This window comes from Echinops telfairi, unplaced genomic scaffold (genome assembly GCF_000313985.2).
Source record: "Echinops telfairi isolate 266 unplaced genomic scaffold, ASM31398v2 ScPeMD7_9;HRSCAF=40, whole genome shotgun sequence".
In the NCBI taxonomy this organism is placed as follows: Eukaryota; Metazoa; Chordata; class Mammalia; order Afrosoricida; family Tenrecidae; genus Echinops; species Echinops telfairi.
Window position 1 is genome coordinate 4633570 of NW_022103906.1, and position 20461 is coordinate 4654030.

At 38.2% G+C, this 20461-nt stretch overlaps 1 protein-coding gene across 1 annotated transcript in view; it reads left to right on the forward strand.

Annotated features, from left to right (window-relative positions):
* MYOM2 (myomesin 2) overlaps nucleotides 1–20461 on the forward strand; it is a 128466-nt gene that overhangs the window by 90100 nt on the left and 17905 nt on the right. Inside the window, exons 26-32 of the mRNA XM_004707745.2 lie at nucleotides 769–913; nucleotides 1024–1083; nucleotides 3120–3187; nucleotides 8611–8724; nucleotides 8900–8987; nucleotides 9527–9565; nucleotides 20126–20231. Of these exons, the coding sequence (XP_004707802.1) occupies nucleotides 769–913; nucleotides 1024–1083; nucleotides 3120–3187; nucleotides 8611–8724; nucleotides 8900–8987; nucleotides 9527–9565; nucleotides 20126–20231 (620 nt within the window). The remainder of the gene's footprint in view (nucleotides 1–768; nucleotides 914–1023; nucleotides 1084–3119; nucleotides 3188–8610; nucleotides 8725–8899; nucleotides 8988–9526; nucleotides 9566–20125; nucleotides 20232–20461) is intronic.

The window sequence follows — 20461 nt, forward strand, 5'->3', positions numbered from 1 at the left end:
CAGGGCACCAACAGAGTCTTCCTGGAATTACTCTTGAGGGAATATGGGCCACTTTTCATGTAAAACAACAATAGTAAAAGGAAGGAGAAACTGTTCCCAGTTATGGGGAACTGTGTTAAGGTCAGGAAATGAAAGGAAGCATGGTATGCTCAGAGGAATGGGAGGCATTGGGATTGAGGAGGGGAGGCTATAAAGAACAAACTAAGCAGGCAAAACAGACCTTTTGTCGACCAGGCCATATGGTATTCTCCAATCTGGTAGAGTGCCAATCACAAGAGCTCTCTGGGCTTGCCTCAGCGCTCTCCTCTGCTGCCGAAAGAGGAGCTGCAGCTGGAATGCGGTGCGTGTCAGGGTCTCCAAGAGCTGGAGGTGACGATGGTCACCGAGATAATTTAATTTTTGTTGTGCACAGGGTTTTGTAATCAGGCTTGGTAGGGCATCAGCTACGTCAACTACATTATTCCTCTTTTAATGTGTTCAACTATGTACAAGTTCTTGAGGGAACGTGGTATTTCTGTTGAGAACATGCCTCGAGCTTGTTAGGTTTATGGTAGCTCCTACACAGAAATTAGACTCGACCACTGTGAATGAAAATTTGTACTTCTGATTTCCTCTTTGTGACCAAGAGGATTCGTTGATAAACTTTCATGCTATGTTTTTGTGCCACGATTCCTATGCCACTGTAGTTGGTCAGTATTAAATGCTGAGAGACAGCGCTCGAAGCAATAATTTCCCTGTGTAATTCTGTATTTCCCTTCTTGCTCCCAGACACATAGGATTAAATGTGATAAATTGACAGGAATAATTGAGATGGTAATGGATCGATTTACTATTGAAAATGAAGGTACCTACACTGTGCAGATTCATGATGGAAAGGCCAAAAATCAATCTTCTCTGGTTCTTATTGGAGATGGTATGCTATATTGAATATTTTCATGCTCATAAAAGATGATTCAAAAAATTCTTTTGACTAGACAGAACCAAACAGACTTTATATTGTTTTTCTTTAAATATTGAATTTAGCCTTCAAGGCAGTCCTAGAGGAGGCTGAATTTCAGAGGAGAGAATATCTCAGGAAACAAGGTAGGTCGTTGACTTACTCCTTCACTAGTAGCCTAAAACTGACTTTTGCTTTGAAATTTGTCTAAAGCAGATCCTATAGAATGTCAATGTTCTGAATGTTATTTAAAACAGTCAGTGCATAACTATCTCTTAGCTGTAGAAACTTGTATACTTCTTTCTACTTTGTCCTTTATATTGCAAGACCATTTTTTCTTGTTTCTACCTTTGAAAGTCTTAGAATCTGTTGTTTACTTTTCATGTTTCATGTTACTATCATCTCGCTGCCATTGAGTCAATGCCGACTCATGGCGACCGCCTGTGGGGTTCCAAGACTGTTACTATTGGACTGAGCAGGGAGTCCAGTCTTTCTCTTGTGGAGCTGCTGGTGGTATTGAACTGCCGACCATGAGGACTGCAGCCCAATGCATAACCACTACACCATCAAGACTCCTGTTATTATCTCAGTCAAAGAAATAGTGGCTGATGTGATAACTAACTCTTAAGCACTTAGTCCTTTTAGATACTTCATTGTTTAAAAAACATTACTCACTTTGTATGGCCTACTAGGGAAATTTAGAAAATGCATTCTGACTTCCAAACCTCTCCACAATCTAAGTCTATTCTGCTTCATCACATTGTATTTCCTACCAGGCTCTAAAACAAGTTTCTGGATGAATCAGATGGAATTCTTTAACGTTCTCCTTTTCATCATGTGCATTTCTGTCTTTCTGGACTATTGTCATCCTGGAAAAGCCCTCTAGTGACCACCCTTTCAAACTGTGTCACCATCCAAACTCCAATATGGTTCTTCCCTTCTCCCCACAGTCTTCCCTGGCTGCATGTACCCCTGCTGACTGCATTTTTCTGACATCCTGCAGCATGCCTGGTCAGAGACACTTATTTTGGAGTTTCATATTACTTTGAACTCCTCAGGAGTTCAAAATATAGACTTCTTGTATATATATTCTAACACCCATAACACTTTTTACAGTGATGAACATATTGCAGATACCAAAATATATTAAAGAAACTTTACCATGGGTCAGTAATAAGCACAGGGTCCTTCCATCTTAAATGTCTGGATGGATTTTAGCAACTTGGGAGAATAAAGAATAAATTTAAAAGAATGGGGGTGGGTTGGTTGGGATTTTTATTAGACTTTGAGAGGATAGTAGAAATTATTTCAATTGCCAAGAACTTGTTTACTTAATGTCTTTAGAAAGAAGTGGTTTCAAATATATTACTTTTAAAATTGCATATGAAGTAGATATAAAAGGAAATAGATAAATTTCAGACACCAAAACATAATCCAAGGTTTATTTAAATAATTTTTTATTCATGGGATTTTATTTTATTTGTAAAATATAAAATCAAGACATCCATTATTTCTTATTGGTTTATTTTAATGGACAAGAATAATTTATTTTTACATGGTAAAATTTAGCCACTTTGCAGACTGTATTATCGGAGAAACATTAATTACTTTTAAGTCTGCTGTGTACATTTATGTAGAATGAGGGTGATTAGTTGTTGCTTATATACTTATTTTAAGAAAGAAATATAAAATTGCCTTTGATTTTGAATTCTGTGTAAATAAGAGATGGTGTGTTTAGGAAATTGCTAGATTAAACTGCTCATCTCATCTCTATTAATTTTTCTCATTTAAGGTTTCATATCCAATACTGCTGCATTTTCAGTTAAACAGCCCATGTTGCTGCATACTCAGCTAAACATATGCTTTGAGAAAGAAAATGTCATGGTTTCAGTAATCTTCTCTTGAAAGGGAACAGATATTAGAGATACATAAGAAGCAGATATTAGCCAATATGTTTCTACTAGGAAATGCAGAGTACAGTAACAATGGCAGAGTACACTAAACAATTAGTTCACACGTGTAGACTTCAGAGGCACGAACTTTTATAGTACACAACTATACTGACAAGTATACTCTCCTTCCAAAAGTACTTTCAGATATCTGTGTTTTGAAAATTAAACTTATTTAAAAGAACATTTTGTTGTTGTTGTATTTTTACTCTCTCCCCTCGCTTGCTACATAGGTCCTCATTTTGCTGAATATCTGCACTGGGATGTTACAGAAGAATGTGAAGTTCGACTTTTGTGTAAGGTGAGAAATCAGTTTAAGAAATACACTAATAATATCAGCCTTGTAAATATGAATGGGATTTTTCACAAAAGTACACATGTTCAAATCATATTTTTATGATAAAGTATACAAATGAAATTTGAATTAGACATGAATAGAATAAACAGCTTCTGAGTCTGGTATTTTTTTAGTACTTAGACTTTGTTTATCTTATTCCCTAATGAAAAAGTTAAGGTGTTTGGGATACAAAAGAAGATTCATGTAGGTATTTTATGAAAATATTAAAATTTTAGAAAATGAATTTTTGAGTCACCATGCAGTGATGACACTCATCTATTTTCATGCTAGCATTCTTTCACTAGGAAATTGAATAAGAAAGACAAAAGAATCAATAAATTTGAATTGCCAGCTGGAGAAGAGTATTAAAAGTACCACGGACTGCCAAAAAAACCAAACAAATCTGTCTGGGAAGAAGTACAGCCAGAATACTCCCAAGAGGCAAGGATGGTGTGACTTCGTCTCACATACTTTGGACATGTTATCAGGAGAAATAAACCTGTGAAGAAGGGCGTCATGCTTGGAACAGTAGAAGGGCAATGAAAAATACGAAGACCCCGGACAAGCTGTCTTGGCATAGTGGGCGCAAGCACAGGAACAATTGTGAGGATGGTGCAGGACCAGACAGGGCCCTTCTGCTGTGCTTAAGGTCGCTGAGTCAGAGCGCACTCCACGGCAACTAACAACAATGGCCTGCTCCCTCAAAGTTGGGACCAGAAAAACGTTGGTGCCTGGCTACCAAGATCTTCCATATTGATCAGGACCAGCTTAGAAAGTCCCAATTAGAATGAGTAAAATATAGAACAAAATTCAAATTTAAAAATCCCATTTTCTTGGGGTATAATGCGTAATGATATAACAACAGTATAACATTATATCTTTTATTATTTAAAAAATTCAAGCATTAAGCCTGGAAAGAAAAACTACGGTGGCCCAGTGGTGAGAATGTTGGAAGTGGGGAGAACGCTTTGGGATTAGATACTTGGGAGAACACCCAAGTCTATGGTTGTCCTGAAAACCACGGAATTCTGTGCTTTACAAGAGTGAATTTTATGGTATTTGAATGGTATCTTTATAAAACTTTTTTAAAAAATCCAGATGTATGTATGGAAGAGACTAAGGGAACCCCTGAGAATATATCCCAGAAATTGCATTCTAACTTGAAACTCAAGACAATTCTGAGTTTCAAGGCCACTTCTCAGCCAAACAAAAGATTGTGCTAAGAAAATAAACAATAACACCCCCGAAGAATCTGCTCCTTAGAACCAGCAGCTATACAAGACCAAAAGGGAGACTTATGCCCCAGACTACAAATGGGAGGCAGCAACTGGCAAGGAAACTGGATGAATGAAAATGACTAACTCAAGAAGGAAATGAGAGAGTGCGGACACACTGATCACACCCAGTGCCACAGAACAATTTTTGTATGAATTACTGATGGGAGAACTAACTTTCTAGGTGCGCTTTCACCTAAGACACAATAAAATGATTAAGAACACACGTGCAGCAAAAACTGTGAGCATTTGGCAAATGATTTTATATCACTGAGTAGGAGGGTATACTGCTAATTGGAATCAGCATTATAAGACTTTTAGGATTTTGAGCATAAATTCAGCTTTTCAAGTTTTCAGTTTGTTAAGCTCATAGAAGATAACCAGCTTGAAATTGGTGTTATACACTTGGCACTCAATGAAAATTATAGATTTATGAGTCATCATGCCTCTGCGGTAAAAAATCAGGTAGGTGGATAAGGTGTCAAAAGACAGGCTTCATAGGCAGAAGAGGAACGGGGAATTCTTGAAAACATCAGGTTATCAGTCTCACAGGAGAGTGCTTGAGGCTCATTAAGGAGAAAGAGAAGAGAAACAAAAAGAAGTGGCCTGATAACAAATCTGGAGACAGAATTTCAAGGAGTCCGATATCACAGAAAGGTTTAATAAGAGAAAGGTTACAATATCACCATCAGATTTGTAAGACTATTTCCCTCACCATTTAGAGGCAAAGTAGCGATAGAGTCTAAATTGCTGATGAAATAAAAGATAAATGAGGAGGTGGGTGCTGGATAGAAATGAAAAGAGAGAGGAGACAAGGAAGTTTTTCTCTCTTGTTTAGAAACTCAATCCTGTTTAAAGGCTAAGAGAGAATAAACAAGACCAGATGAAGACAAAGGAGAAAGAAGAGATCTATGATGGAGCAGTGTCATAAAGGAGAAAATGTAGAGATGTAGAGACTCTTTGGAGGGGACGGTGTGTTCTAGTAGAGGCAACTCCTTGAAGCACTAAGGGGACTGATGGAAGTGAGTCAGCACAGTGCAAACCAAGTGGCAAAGACAAATTGTTCTCTTTACAGCAAAAAGTTAGGGGTGTGAAGAATGAGGTCCACGAGCTGCATATAGGTAATAAGAGAGGACTGTACTCAGTCACTAAGGAGATATGAGAGGGAGTTCACAAGTAAGTGTTAAAACAATTGTTGAATAGATCTAATGAGTAATCATATGGGAAGCCATTTATAGTGCTATAAATCTGTGCACTTGCATAGATTTTTCTAGATATACTTAGTTAATATGGAGAAAGATTCAGACTTGGTGATTTGATGGGGGATTGGTAGAATGAAGAGTTTTATAGTTTTACTAGGTACTTTGAATATAGTCTAATTGTGGTTAACGTGATCAGCTATGATCAATTGAAAAAAAGAAACTAAATGAGTGAGAAAGAGATAAATCAAGAGGAAACAAGGATTCACTATGCAGGATCCTTAGGCTAAAAGCACACGCACAAGAGCCAAAGAAAGCAGAAAGGAGAAAATAGCACCCCTTGTCTCTGAGGGGGGCATTGACGTGCAGAGTTTTGAGGTCGGCAACTCTCTGCGCTGGCATGAGAGACTGTACTCAAGGTGCAGAAGACTGGAGATGGCAGAGGAGAAAGGTCTGGAGTCTGTGCGGAGGCTGGATAAGAGGACAGAGGATTATGACTTAAATCTGGCAGACTGATGGATGTGGAGCCCTGGCAGTGCTGTAGGATAAATACTGGGTTGCTAACTGAAAGGTAGGCTGTTCAAATCTTCTCACTGCTTTGCAGTAGATGGATGAGGCTGTGAGCTTCTGCCAAGATCACCATCAGAGATATTTTGGGTCACAATAAATTGAGCATGACTCCATGACAGTGGGGTAAGGGTTCCAAATACACCTTGTTGATTTCTAGGTTATTCCTCAAGCTTTACGTGATTAGATTGACCTAACTATTCTTCAAGTTATTGCTAGGGTTGGTCATTAATTTATGATTAAATTTTCGATTTGCACATATTTTTTTAATGACTACAGTTTGATACTTAACATGTTCCATGTTATTCTTGTAAATGTTTTAAGGAAAGTACATAGACTTTTATGAGCAGTTATTTGAACTAGTGTCTTAAAGGTCGCCTCAGAGACAAAAGCATTTATAAAAGAAAATAGCTAATATTTGCATATAAATTGCAAGGGAGATAGGTCTTAGAAGGGTGGTCTCCACAAATGAAAAATAATAGGCATTTAAAGGGAGGAGGAACCTCATAAAACTACTACGGATCAGCTGTTTAGGAGTTTTCCAAAATGATCATCATATAAAAAAAGATGCAGATCTTCAAATCTTGAATACCCAAGTCTAACCCACTGTGATTAAGCCAATTCTGACTACCAGTGAGCCTCAGTAGGGTTTCAGAGGCTGTAAAGCCTGACCGGAATGCATATCCTCCTGTTTCCTTGGAACGGTTTTGACTTTTCAGTTAGGAGGCCAATAGCAGTCCAACCTTACCAGACAATGCCAGCAGGGGTCCGTAGTAGCAGCTCTTAAAGAAGAAATCAGCTCTTCAACAACTTAGGGAAATGCTCCAGGTGCTGTTTATGTTAGATGCTAGAACCAGGAGAGTGTGGTTTATTATTCTTCTGACTCTGGGATATTACATACGAGTATATGTCTACTCACAACGCTGGCAGGGACTGATTTGAAATATGCTTTGATAACATTTTAATGGTATATAACCTTCTATAAATATTTAAACAGATTTTACGTTCCCTCACTGAAGTCATCCATAAATCTTTAAACACTGCTATTGGAGAAAGAAAATAAATATTACCAGAGATTTGGCATTTTGCAATTTCATGCACTTAATTTGCATATACAGTCCCTGTCAATCCTGGGCTTCTATAAAACATTTCCCTAGTTTTGTGTCTAATAATATTTAACTGACAGCTATTTTTGTTCTACTTACATAAAACACTTGGGAGTAAAAATTTCGCAAGGATATAGCATATTATAACTTTATAGAAAAGCACATTCATATTATAACTTTATAGAAAACCATTTTCTCACGACTAATATTTAAGATAAGAGAACCCTCAGTCATAAATAAAAGGAAACTATTGGGACGTTCTCGTGGAGTACCGTGGAGAGTGAGAGAGCACCTGCTGCAGGTAGTGTGAATTAGGAGAAGGGAGTGCTAGCGAAGAACAGTCTTGTCTGTGCTACACATGGATGTGCATCTAGAGTTGCCCACAGCTTAGAGTGGCAGAGAAAAGCTGAAAGTTGAAAAGGCTTCAGAAAAGAGACAAATGAGTTCGCTAGGGACATAAAAAACCCCACCTCTACACTCTAAACCACATCCATTGTCATCCAGCCAATCTTGACTCCAGGACAAATCAATGAATTGAGGATATTTATCATTGAGAACAGAGTTCAGAAGTAATGAGAAAATAATTTTATTTAGAAGAAGAATGCCAACAATTTAAAATATTTGAGTTGCGATAAGTGACAGTAAGAAATTAGATTGATGCCAAATTCTGAAGAAAATTTTGAAATTTTAGGATGAAGTAAGTAATCTGCTTAGCTAATGCTAGGAACTCAACTGTGAGAATATTGAGTAGAAGGAAAGATTTCCCCTACATCCGGCTTTTTGCTTAGCATTTCAGATTCCTTACGTAGACACACTTAGAATGGTTATGTGGCCAGAAGCAGTCATTCATCGGTTTTATAGGCCTCTGAGAATATTCTATATTATTTATAAATAGCAAAGCATATTGCTTGTAACTTGCTTTTACTATTCCCATTGCATATAAACCAACTGATCTTACACTACCTAATTTCATCAGCTAGAGTGATGAGGAATCATTTGTTCTTTGATGTGCAACTTCAAGGGTTTAATTATTTTAGAGACTGGGATTTAGAAATATATTTGCTTTTAAGAGCAACAGCTTTTCTATGAGTCTCTGTCTGAAGCTATGTCTGGAATAAAACTTGAAAGTGGTATTTTTTTTTTTAAGTTTTAGGCCTGTGATGTAAAATCCTAATACTAGATTTTTTTTTTTAATGAGTAAGAGGGAGTAACATTCTACACGTATGATTTTTGTAATGCAGGTTGCAAACACTAAGAAGGAAACAGTTTTCAAATGGCTAAAGGATGATGTTCTTTATGAAACTGAAACATTGCCTGACCTCGAAAAAGGAGTCTGCAAGCTGCTTATACCAAAGGTATAGACATCTAAGCAAAACAAAGCATACGTCTTTCATGTAACTCATACATTTTGCATTTTCTTCCAATTTGCATCCCGAATTCCCGTGGTTTGCAAAGAAATGCAGTAGCATTTATTATATTTTATAGTGAAGTATTGATTTTACTCAGGTGTGGGATATGTTTTATTTGTAGTTGTCAAAGAAGGACCAAGGTGAATACAAAGCATCCTTGAAAGATGAGCGAGGTCAAGATGTTTCTATCCTTGAGATAGCTGGCAAAGGTAAAGGAAAACCTTCTTTGTTCTAATAAAACGGAATCCATTTACCAACAGGATGGGATATGTTATGAAGGCAAATTCATCTGTATGTTCAGCTATCATGCACATTGTTGCTTTAGCAGTGACACAGTGGAAGAAAATATATGTGCACTTTAGTTGCATTCAAAGCTGGTTCAGTGTTTTGGAAATATATATGATATTGCTTTGGGTTTATATGAAATGTCATTTTAGTCCATCATCATAAGCCAAGCTTTATCCCCGTACTAATGTAGTTAAAATGATTGAAACGGTGATGAACTGCTTCAATTAAATGTATAGTTGGATTTATGTTGAGTGAAATGTTCTTGTTCTTTGTTTAAAAAGTGAATAAGTTAGAAGGATTTATTATACGCATAAGCCTTTTATGGATAAATATTGCCATTTTAATGTTTCATTTTTCAAATGAACATCAAGATTTCCTGTATCAATTTAATTAAACATGAAAATGCTGCTTTCTGATAAAATTATATATCGTAATGATCCATTTCCCTTCTGCCTTCCAGTGTATGATGATATGATTCTGGCAATGAGTAGAGTCTGTGGTAAGTAAATGCCTTCTAATTTTCAAGTCATTTTGGGTGCTAAAACCACAATTTCCTGAAATGGGAATTTACCACTGCAAAAGGAGGAAGCGAATGGAAGTGCAGTGCATATCCTTTGATAGGCCCTGGATTAAGTGGCAGAACAGTTATCTGCCTGCTTCAGTGATGCTTTTTTAAGAACCCTATAGCCATTATATTTAGTCTTTTACTTACTAAAAAAAAAAAAGCTGGTTTGAACTTCCTGATCAGCATCTTCTTCCAATTTTCCTTAGGTTAATTTGGATGAATGCTTTGTATTTACTTCCCATCAGCATCTTTACTACACATATTGAATAGCAATAACGAATTTTGAAACCTCTGACATTGGTCATATGCCTTAAGCCATATTCTTTTTAGTTTTGCAAATAATTTAACCTTCTCCATTTGCCCTTCCATGGAAATTGTGAGAATAATTGGTTATTAAGTCAATCATATTTTGTTTGTATAATTTATTGTGCTAGGAATTATAAAATTTTATTACTGTGGATTCTTTAAAAAATATCCAGTTTATATTTTCAGATCAAATAATTAAGTCCCAGAGCAGTTAAGAGGTTTAATCATGAGCATTTTGTCATCTTGTGAATCTAACTAGAATCTCACACCCTGTCGCCTTAGTCTCAGGATTAACTGTTGTCTCACATAATTTTTCTTCCCTGACATTCTGATAAACTTTTATGTTTATTATGTCATTTGCCTGGGAGGTAGATTTCATTCCTTTCTGCTTTTGCTTGTCAAATAAATGACTACCTTGAAATGTGAATCTTACTCTTCATTATTAAGGAGTCATAGTACCATAAGGCGATGCAAAACGCTTTGCAGAGGTAAATTAAGTCATTTGAAGAATGGAATAACTCTTACACTCCACTTACATTGCCCTAACCTACCACAAAATACTCTAAAAAGCCCCAGAATTCCAATGTAACCGATGGGAGCTTGAACAAGTGAATGCACCTGCAAAAGGGGCAAAATGAGAGCCAAGCCCTTTTCCTCACTGTAGCCTCAGGACTCCCGTGACGGAGAGGACCCTCGTTGCCTCTTTTACTAGAGCGTTTCTCTGGCGCAGTTGGGAGTGGTCTTTCTGTCCTCGAACGGCAGGACGAGTGAGCATGTGTTAGCCAGGGAAATTCCTGGGTGATCCCGATAAAGCTCGACTTCCTTGGGCATTAGGCCCGTGTTAATCTTGGAAAGACATCTTGGGGTTATCACTTTAGGTTGTTATTGTCAGGTGACTTTGAATCAGTTCTGATTCATTGAGACACGATGCACAATGGAACGAAACACTGCCCGGTCCCGCGCCACCCTCCCAATTGTCAATATGTTTGAGCCCACTGTTGCAGCCTCTGTGCCCACCCTTCTCACTGAAAACCTTCCTCTTTCTAAATGTTCGGTGCTGACCCTCTAGTTTGCTCAGCAAGATGTTCTTCTTCAGGAACTCATCCCTACAGAGAACATGCCCAAAGGTTGTGAAGTGAACTTTTTCCATCTTTATTTCAAGGGGCATCCTGACTGTACTGATTCCAAGAGGTTTGCTTGTTCTTCTGGAGGCCCATGGCGATTTCAGTATTCTTGCCCAACACCACCAATCAAGTGCATGAAATCTTCTTCACTGTTTCAGTGCGCAGCTCTCACCAGCACAGGAGACAATCGAAAATACCACGGCTTGGGTCAGGTGCACCTTGGTCGTCACAGTGACACCCACTTTACGTAGGCTATATATTTGAGACAGCATGCCCCACATGCGGTGCCCCTGGCGCTGCCCTTTTTACTCAGAAAGTGTGGGTGCACACACCTTGGCACCATCTCCCGGCTCCTGCCGTGAGTCTCTTTTCCATGGAGAACACACATTCCTAATTTTACAAAATAATTTCAGATTTCTCAACTAACCTGGGCAAAGTTGAGATAACAGATTATCAGTTTTACAAGGTCCTTTATTGGCAGCTCATGTTCTTTACGAGGTAATATTTTAACTATATTTTGAAAATGTTTTCTGTTTAGGTTTTCCTATGGATATGATTGTCATGTCTAATCAATTGATTTCTAGATTGAAAGAAGTCTTATTTGGTCCAAACAATAAAAGAGATCATAACATTTGTGACATTTAATGAATTATCTGAGAATTGTGATTATGAACACTTTCCATAGGGAAATGCTGACAGTTAAATAATCATTGGGCTAGAAAAGCCTTCCCATACATATTAGAATGCTGGAGTGGCCTTATGCCTAATTGAGAGGTGACCTACCTTTCCACAGATGAGCCGTTTTGGGTCAAGTTCTATAATTATGTCTGGCAGCAGGCATAATACCTGGTTAATGTAAAGGAATGTTACCTCTGAAGAAGAATGCTTATAGGGAGCTGTGAAAGTCAGGAAAACTTTGCTTTATGGAGCACAAAAATATTCCACTATGTTTATTTTTCTTAACTTTTAAGCCAAATTTTTCTTCCTTGGTTGGTAGAGCCAATATAAATCGTCCCCTAAGGTTTTTAAATATGGGATTCTCATTTCAACCCTTGGACTTCCAGGCTCACCTGTCAATCTCCAGAGGGAATCTGAAGGAATCATGTGTAACAACAGAACAAATGATGCCCTCATGCGGGTCCAGAGCATGCCCACAGTATACAATGGTTTCTTCTTTGGTATTAGGAACATTCTTAGCTTTCATCAAATTCATTGTGCATAAATATAGAAAGAGTTTTGGAGCCCACTTCTCCGCAGTTTTCTCCTCTATATAATAAAGGATTTGGGACAGATGATACCCAAAATTCTCTTCAAGATTTAAAATTCTTCAATTTTAACTACAATATAAACACACTTAAAATAGAAACACACTCTCAACCAAGTAACTTTAGTACATCTCCCCCCACCATAAGTACAGCTATTTTAAAAATGTATACATTTTAGCATGTTATAAAACATGCACATCAATTATATTTATTTGTATGATGACACATGTACATGCCATGCTTTTAAATCCTTAAAGTTTCCATGAATGCGCCTATTACATACTTTTAAAATCTCTATAATCTACATTGGTAACTTTTGATATGCCAAAAGCAAAATAGAATAATCAAATTCTTCGGTTTCAGATATCTCGTTGAACTATACCAAACAAAATGCCAGAGAAAGTCCACTTGTTTTCACACAATCTTACAAGAGACCATACATAACATTTGGGTAAGGACGAGTATCACAGAGAAATCACATTATTTGTTCTAGGTCCCTCAGTTCGTTAGTAGCATAGCAAATGGGAGAATCTAAGTCTTCAGTGATCCTAGATGAGGAATCTAGTGTCCCTTCCTCTATACAAGGATAGCAAAAAAATAAACACTGTCATGAAATCATAGAACCCTTTATGAAACACAAATGTGTGGGAAACAAACAGAAGACACAAGTGTGTAGGGAACAAAAAGAATCCTTCAGTGTCGATATAAAGGATCTAGGGTGAATGGGTGGAGCCCTGGTGTTGAAGTCATCACTCACTGTGCGGTGATTGACACGTTTGTAGTTTGGAAGCACCTGCCACTCCAAATGAGAAAGAGGTGCTTTCTACGGTAAACAGTTACAGTCTCAGAGCTTTCCCAGGGCAGGTCTCCTCTGGTCTATAGGATCGCTGTGCGTCCACATTGACTCAATGCCATAAGTTTGGTTTTCGGGTGAATGGGGGAAGGTTTCCCAATAACGTGTGTAGAGCGACCCTTGCTACCCTAGAACAACGAACTGCATTGTTGTGAGAAGATAAAATTCATTGGGGCAATTTTCCTGGCCGTCTTCTCATCAAATGCAGTTTTTATTTTCTTAAAACTTCTACATAATAAGCCTCCAGGATCGTCCTGTATCTTATGAGGAAATCTATTAAAACTACCCTTTTGAAATACCCATTTCTGCTCCCAAATAGTCACCACAATCTACTTAGCTGACATCTCTGCTTTGAAGCGACTGGCTTAAAAAATCCCCTCAGAAGCCACATTTTTTATTTTTTCAATTTTAATGAATCATTTTAGTGGGGACTCTTACAGATCTTATAACAACCCATACATCAATTGTATCAAGCACATCTGTACATATGTTGCCACCATTTCCAAAACATTTTCTTTCTACGTTAGCCCTTGGTATCAGTTCCTCTTTCCCACTCTCCCTCCCCTACCCTCCTACCCTTGTGAGCCCTTGATTTATAATTTTTGTTTTCATATTTTACATCATCCACCGTCTCCCTTCACCCATGTTTCGGTTGTTCATCCCCCTAGGGGATGTTGATCACTGTGATCAGTTTCCCCTTTCTCCCCCTTCTTCCCCCACTATCCCCTTACCCTCATGGTATCACTACTCTCATTATTGGCCCTGAGGGGTTTATCCGTCATGGATTCTTTGTGTTGAGACCTCTTCTCTGTACCAGTGTACATGCTCTGGTCTAGCCAGATTTGTAAGATAGAACTGGGATCATGATAGTGTGTGTGTGTGTGTGTGTGTGTGTGTGGTGGTGGGGGGAGCATTAAAGAACTAGAGGAATGCTGTGTGTTTCATCAGTGCTTACTGCACCCTGGCTGGCTCGCCCCTTCCTTGTGACCCTTCTGTGAGTGGTGTACAATTGTCCACAGATGGTCTTTGGGTCTACATTCTGACCTCCCTCATTTGCATCAAAATGGTGGTTTGTTTTGGGTTTTCTGATGCCTTATACCTGATTCCATTGACACCTCATGATCACATGGGTTGGTGTGCTTCCTCCATATGGCCTTTGTTGAGAAGCTACTGTTTTGATTGCATGTATTTTTATTTGAAGCACCCTAACAAGACAGAGGCAAGTGTATTACTTGGAGAACTTATTTACAGCCATCCACTGATTACAAAGACATGTTTAAGCATGGTTTGTTTGCAACAAACCCATGCGTGTATGAACTGGAGCTCTGGTTACCATGGTGCTTTAGAATTGTTCCCTCATCATACATTATTTCTAAAACAGAGCTCTGGTACCAACATTGTTCATGTGCTTGGCTGCTAACTGAAAGGTTGGTGGTTCAAACCCACCCAGCTGCTCTGATATGTGCTCCTCTAAAGATTACAGCATAGAAAACTCTATGAGTCAGTTGCCAGGAATTGAACATTGGTTTGAGGGCCCCTAAAACAACCCCACCAACACCCAAGAAGACTGAGGCATCAGGTTTGGAGGAAGGCTCATTACTGACCTGTGTTATGTAAACAGCACATTACCTTGATGCACTTACTGATGAAGATCAAAGACTACAGCCTTCAGTATGGTTAGCAACTCAAGGTAAATAAAACAAAATTCCTCACAGCTGGACCAATAGACAACATCACAATAACCAGAGAAAAAGATTGACGTTATTAATGAATTCATTTTATTTGGATCCACATTCAATGATCATGGGAGCAGCTGTCAAGGAATCAAATGAATTGTTTCATTGCGTGCATCTGCTGCCTAAGATCTATTTAAAGAGCAAACATATACATTTGAAGACTAAGGTGCTTCTGATCCAAGTCTCTGTATTTTCAATGACCTCCTATGCATCTGGAAGCTGGACAACAAATAAGGAAGACCTGCGGATAAAAAATGGGCGCATTTGAGTTGTTGTGTTTGTGAAAATTATTGCCGGCAGCAAGCAAATCTGCCTTGAAGGAAGAATAGTCAGAATGCTCCTTAGAAGCCAGTATGATGTGACTTAGTCTTATATATTTTGGATGTGTTACCAAGAGAGAATAAACCAAAACCAAACTCCCTGCCATCTAGTCAGTTCTAATTTACAGGTACCCTCCTGAACTGCCCTGGTGGGTTTCTATGTTCCTAAATCTTTATGGTGGCAGAAAGCCTCATCCTTTTCCCAAGGAGCTGCAGTTGGCTTCAAAGTCCTCACCTGGTGAAGCAGCCCAACGTGTAGTGCACTACGCTACCAGGGCTGCATGGACGATCAGCAAAAATGAAGAAGACCATTAAGAAGATCGACAGACTCTATATCTTTTGATAGCTGGGCACCAACAGCTTTCTTCAATACATTTGCTTATGCACCCACTTTGTCTTCAGCGATCGCGTTGGGATAGGCTGGTGTGCGTCTTCCATGTGGGCTTTGTTGCTTCCCAGCTAGTTGGCCACCTGTTTATCTTCAAACCTTTAAGACCCCCAGATGCTGTATCGCTTGATAGCCGGGCACCATCAGCTTTCTTCACCACATTTGCTTATGCACCTGCTTTGTCTTCAGCAATCGTGTTGGGATAGGCTGGTGTGCTTCTTCCATGTGGGTTTTGTTGTTTTTCAGCTAGATGATTGCTTGTTTACCCTCAAGCCTTTAAGAGCCCAAACGCTGTATCTTTTGATAGCCGGGCACCTTCAGCTTTCTTCACCACACTTGCCTATGCACCTGCTTTGTCTTTAGCGATCGTGTCGGGACAGGCTGGTGTGCTTCTTCCATGTGGGTTTTGTTGTTTCTCAGCTAGATGGCCGCTTGTTTATCTTCAGGCCTTTAAGACCCCAGATGCTATATCTTTTGACAGCTGGGCACCATCAGCTTTCTTCACCACATTTTCTTATGCACCCATTTGTATTCAGCGATCATGTCAGGAAGGTGAGCATCTCAGACTGCGGAATTGTTAGAACGAAGTGTTCTTGTGTTGAGGGAGTACTTGAGTAGGAACTCACTGTCCATCTGTTTCCTTAATACTATGGATTGTGATAAGGGTTGTATGAGCCCCCAATAAAATGACTAAAAAAAATGAAGATTGACATAGTGGCTGTAACAATGGGCTCACATATAACAACAATTGTGAAGATGGTGCATTACTGGGCAATGTTTCTTTCTGTTGCACATATGACTGTTAAGTATTGGAACTGACTCAATGCCTAGTAATTACAACAGCAACAGTAACTGAAGAAACCTTTGTGGTGCAGTTGGTAAAGCGCTGGGCTGCAACAGTAAGGTCTGCAGTTCAAAGGAACCAGCTGCTCTGTGGGAAAAATGTGAGGCTGCTGTTCTCTTAATAATTGCCAGTCTTAGAAAACTAAAAACAGTTTTATTCTGTCACATAGGTTCACTGTAAATGAGAAATGACTTCATGGCAGTTGATTTTTAATAGCAACCCACACAATTGTGTCATATTGAAAATGATATTATAAAAAATTCTAAAAGTGCAATATTATTTAAAGCGGACCAAATTAAAAGTATATTCCTTGTTTAATGTATATTTATAGAACTCTGAAGTTTCTAATCAAATAACTGAAAATCAGTTGATTAAAACAAAAGCATTAATGACAGTGTTTATTTTTGGCATGGCATATTGCAAACATTAAAAAATCTACTGGTTAAAATGTTGTAGAACAAAAGATAAAGACTTCTTAAGCCTTTAAAACTATGTCTTAATAATGATAGTGTTGGTCTAAAATCAGAAAATAAGAATTAAGCATACTGGTCAATGTTTGCCATGGCCAGGATTATTCTTGGAAATTAAGCCCTTGTAATGTAATTACTTGGAAAATGTATCCTGTGGTCCTTTCCTCTCTGTGGTTGGAAAGTTAATTATCCATTGATTTGCTAGCTATAATGAAACCCATATGTTTCTGTAGGGTCTATTTTAACGCAGTGTTCAGGGGTTGCTTCTCAGTATTTAGGGAAACTGCTTGGCAAGGTCCCTGGCTTTGAGTTGAGAAATTTCCTAGAGTGGCTCTTCCTGGATCCATTCTTTGTTTCATTTGTTACCTTTCCTCTCTCTGCTTTATTGGAAAACATTCTGTCCCTATGATCCTTTATACATTTCAACTGTAATCTGAAAGATGACTCTAAACTTCCCACTGTTTTGTCTTCTTCAACACTACAAAATTTCTGTATTTCTGTGTTCAAAGGGTGTCCAGTGTCCTAACCTCTGTGATATGTATTGTGCAAGAAGAAATTTAGCTATTAGTCAATTCAGTTCACCACTCAACCCTTTTTATTGTGCGTTGGAACAATAGGGAAAGACAAGCAGGAGAAACAGATTCAGGAGAAAATGAGCTTTCTGCTCTTTGTTCTTGGGCTTTTAATTTTCTTTCCCCTTTCTCACAAATCTGAAACATTTTAAGCCCCGTGTTCTTCACATTATTTTCCTCTTTACTGTTGGTTATTTTCACTTTTGAGTTTCCTTTCTGCCTATTAAGAACATGACAAAGGAGGATGGTGAAGAAGAGCTGTTTAAAGTAGTTCGTTTAATTTCAAATATCTCCCTTTCACTTTATGACCAGCCAGGGAGCAGGTGGATGACCTCTTCCCACCTTCTTTCTTCTCAGCCCTGCTCCGTTACTCCCCAGCCACAGACACGTCATTTTTGTTGCCCTAACAAGAGTGTTTGGTCTTTTTGGTTTTGAACCAAAGACACTCACCCACAGAGTCCCAGAGCTCTGCCAGGCTTCCCTGAATGTCGTTGTGATGCTGCTGGTGCTTGCTACAGACAGGATGCACTTCACTGCCGTACTAACACTGTGTTTTCTTCAGTGCACTGCGCTCGTGAGGGCAAGTGTAGTTTTTCATGTTGACATTTGAACTACAATGTGGACGTCATACATGACATTAAACCAAATCGTTGTGCTCTCTGGTCAATGCTGATTCCTGGCGATCCCACCCGCATAGAACTATTCCCCAGAGGATTGTCCAGGGTCAATTTTTCAGCAGTATGGCATCAGTCCTTTTGCTGAGGAGCCTCTGGACGGATTCAAATTTCCAAATTTTTAGAACAGTGAAAAAGATTTTGACTTTTCACAGTGGCTGAAATTGTCTAAAATAGTGGGTGAAGTATTTATTTCAGTTCTCCTTTGACACACATGGGTCACCACGAGTCAGAATAAGCCAGAGACCATTCAATGACATCTTTCTGATTTAACCCTATGGCGGCCATTTGCTGTTGTATTCTTTATCTGCATCTGTCTTTCTTCACTCTCCATTTTTCCTTCTATTCACGGCCTTCTTTCTGGGCCCTGAATCTCAGTCCTTCTTCACCTCGAGGCAGGTCCTTCTTATGTAATCCTTTTCATCACCAGCATTGTAGTTTGTTCATTCAAGTCTTCTCATCCTCCTTCCCTCTCTTTCATGTTAGTAACTTTTCAAGTGGTCTGGTGGTTTGTGACTGCATTCCCGTGATTCGAGTCTTGTGGTCTGTTATGTCCAACGGGCTATTCACTTATGGAAAAAAAAATTGTGGGTTTTCAGGAATAAGTAGAGTAAAATGAATGTCATCAACTCTCTGAATTTTATTAATTTATGCTGATGTAATAACACTTAGAAATGTTTTCATATACATTATTTGATTTATTTTTTACAGTAATTATCAGGGTAAGTGGTTTTATTTTTTGATGTTCTCAATTTACACACATTCATTTAAAATAAGTGGAATATAAAACCACAGTCAATGGTCAGTTTTATTTTTCTTTCTTTGCATAGCTGGAATTATATATGCAGTACTTTTTGTATTTTTGTATTTTTTTCCATAAGAATTTTTTGTGTTTTACATAGGTTTTTATATTCGTTGTTTTTAATAATTGGTACAATATTTTATAGAATAGATGTGCCATGGTTTAAACTCTTCCCTATAGGGATATTCATGAGTTTTCTCTATTTTAAATAACCCTAAAATGCACACCTTTGGGCAAAGAAGGGCTTTTTCAATATTAAGAACATTCCTTTGAATAAATTCCTAGAAGCATAATTCTTTTTTTAAGATTCATGACTTAAATTTTCAGGTTACTCACTACCATAAACATAGTATTAAAAGACCTCTTCTTCATAACACTCTCAAAACCAGTTTAGGATCATATTATTTTCACTAATTATATAAATATAATTTCCAAGGGAAGAAGCATCATATATGTGGCAAGACTAAGGTTATGTCTCTAATACAATTAACTATAAATTCAGTCTATGATATAATAATATATTACCTCCTAATCTTCCCTATTCCTGTCATCTCATCTCCTATACCCAGGGATTTATCCCTATCAAATCAGCCTAAAATTTTCTCCACACAAAATACTTTTTGTTTCTTAGATTTTTTTTGTTGCTGACATTCTTATGTCTTCTTTCCTTCTTATCTAATTTTTACTTATCTTGAAAGACCAATCTTAGTTTTACCTCCTTGGCCTCTTCATTCATATTATCTCTTAACCTCCCTTTCATTGATTTCCCCCAAAAGTTAAGATCTGGATAAATTACTATAGCATTAGCCATGCTACTATTATACTACTTTGCTGCCTCTTATTAAGCTTATTAAAGTGTTAAAGAACAGATGATGATTCTTGTATAAATTATGTATCCCTTACAGAATTTTGCAAAGAACTTTTGAAAAATTGTGGCATGGTAAATTCTTATTTAGTGAATGAATATGGTATGGAAAAATGCACAGAATTTGTGGTTGACAGGCATGAAAATATACCACTGTGAGAATATGGATACGATCTACAGATGGACAGAGCAGAGATAGCTGGAAACAGCATCTTTCCATTATAACATAGCATATATTGCTTTTCTTAGATCTGGGTATTTTTCATTTCCTGCAGGAGCATCTGCTTCTCCACTAAAGATACTCTGCACCCCAGAAGGAATAAGACTTCAGTGTTGCATGAAATATTTTACAGAAGAAATGAAAGTGAATTGGTATCACAAGTAAGTAAAACATGAGTAGGTGGTGGCCATGCCATATACAAGGACAGTGCATAAGGCTGGTGGCTGGGGAGACCATGCTTCACAGCTAAAGCATATGGCCCTGACCATCCTCTCAAAAAGCCATGATTTCAAGAAATATTTACTGCCTTTGGCTCTGGTGTTGTTGGGTAACCAGGGCAGTGGAAATGCCACGGGGGGAGTGGAGGGCTGCTCCAGTTGGATACAAGCAT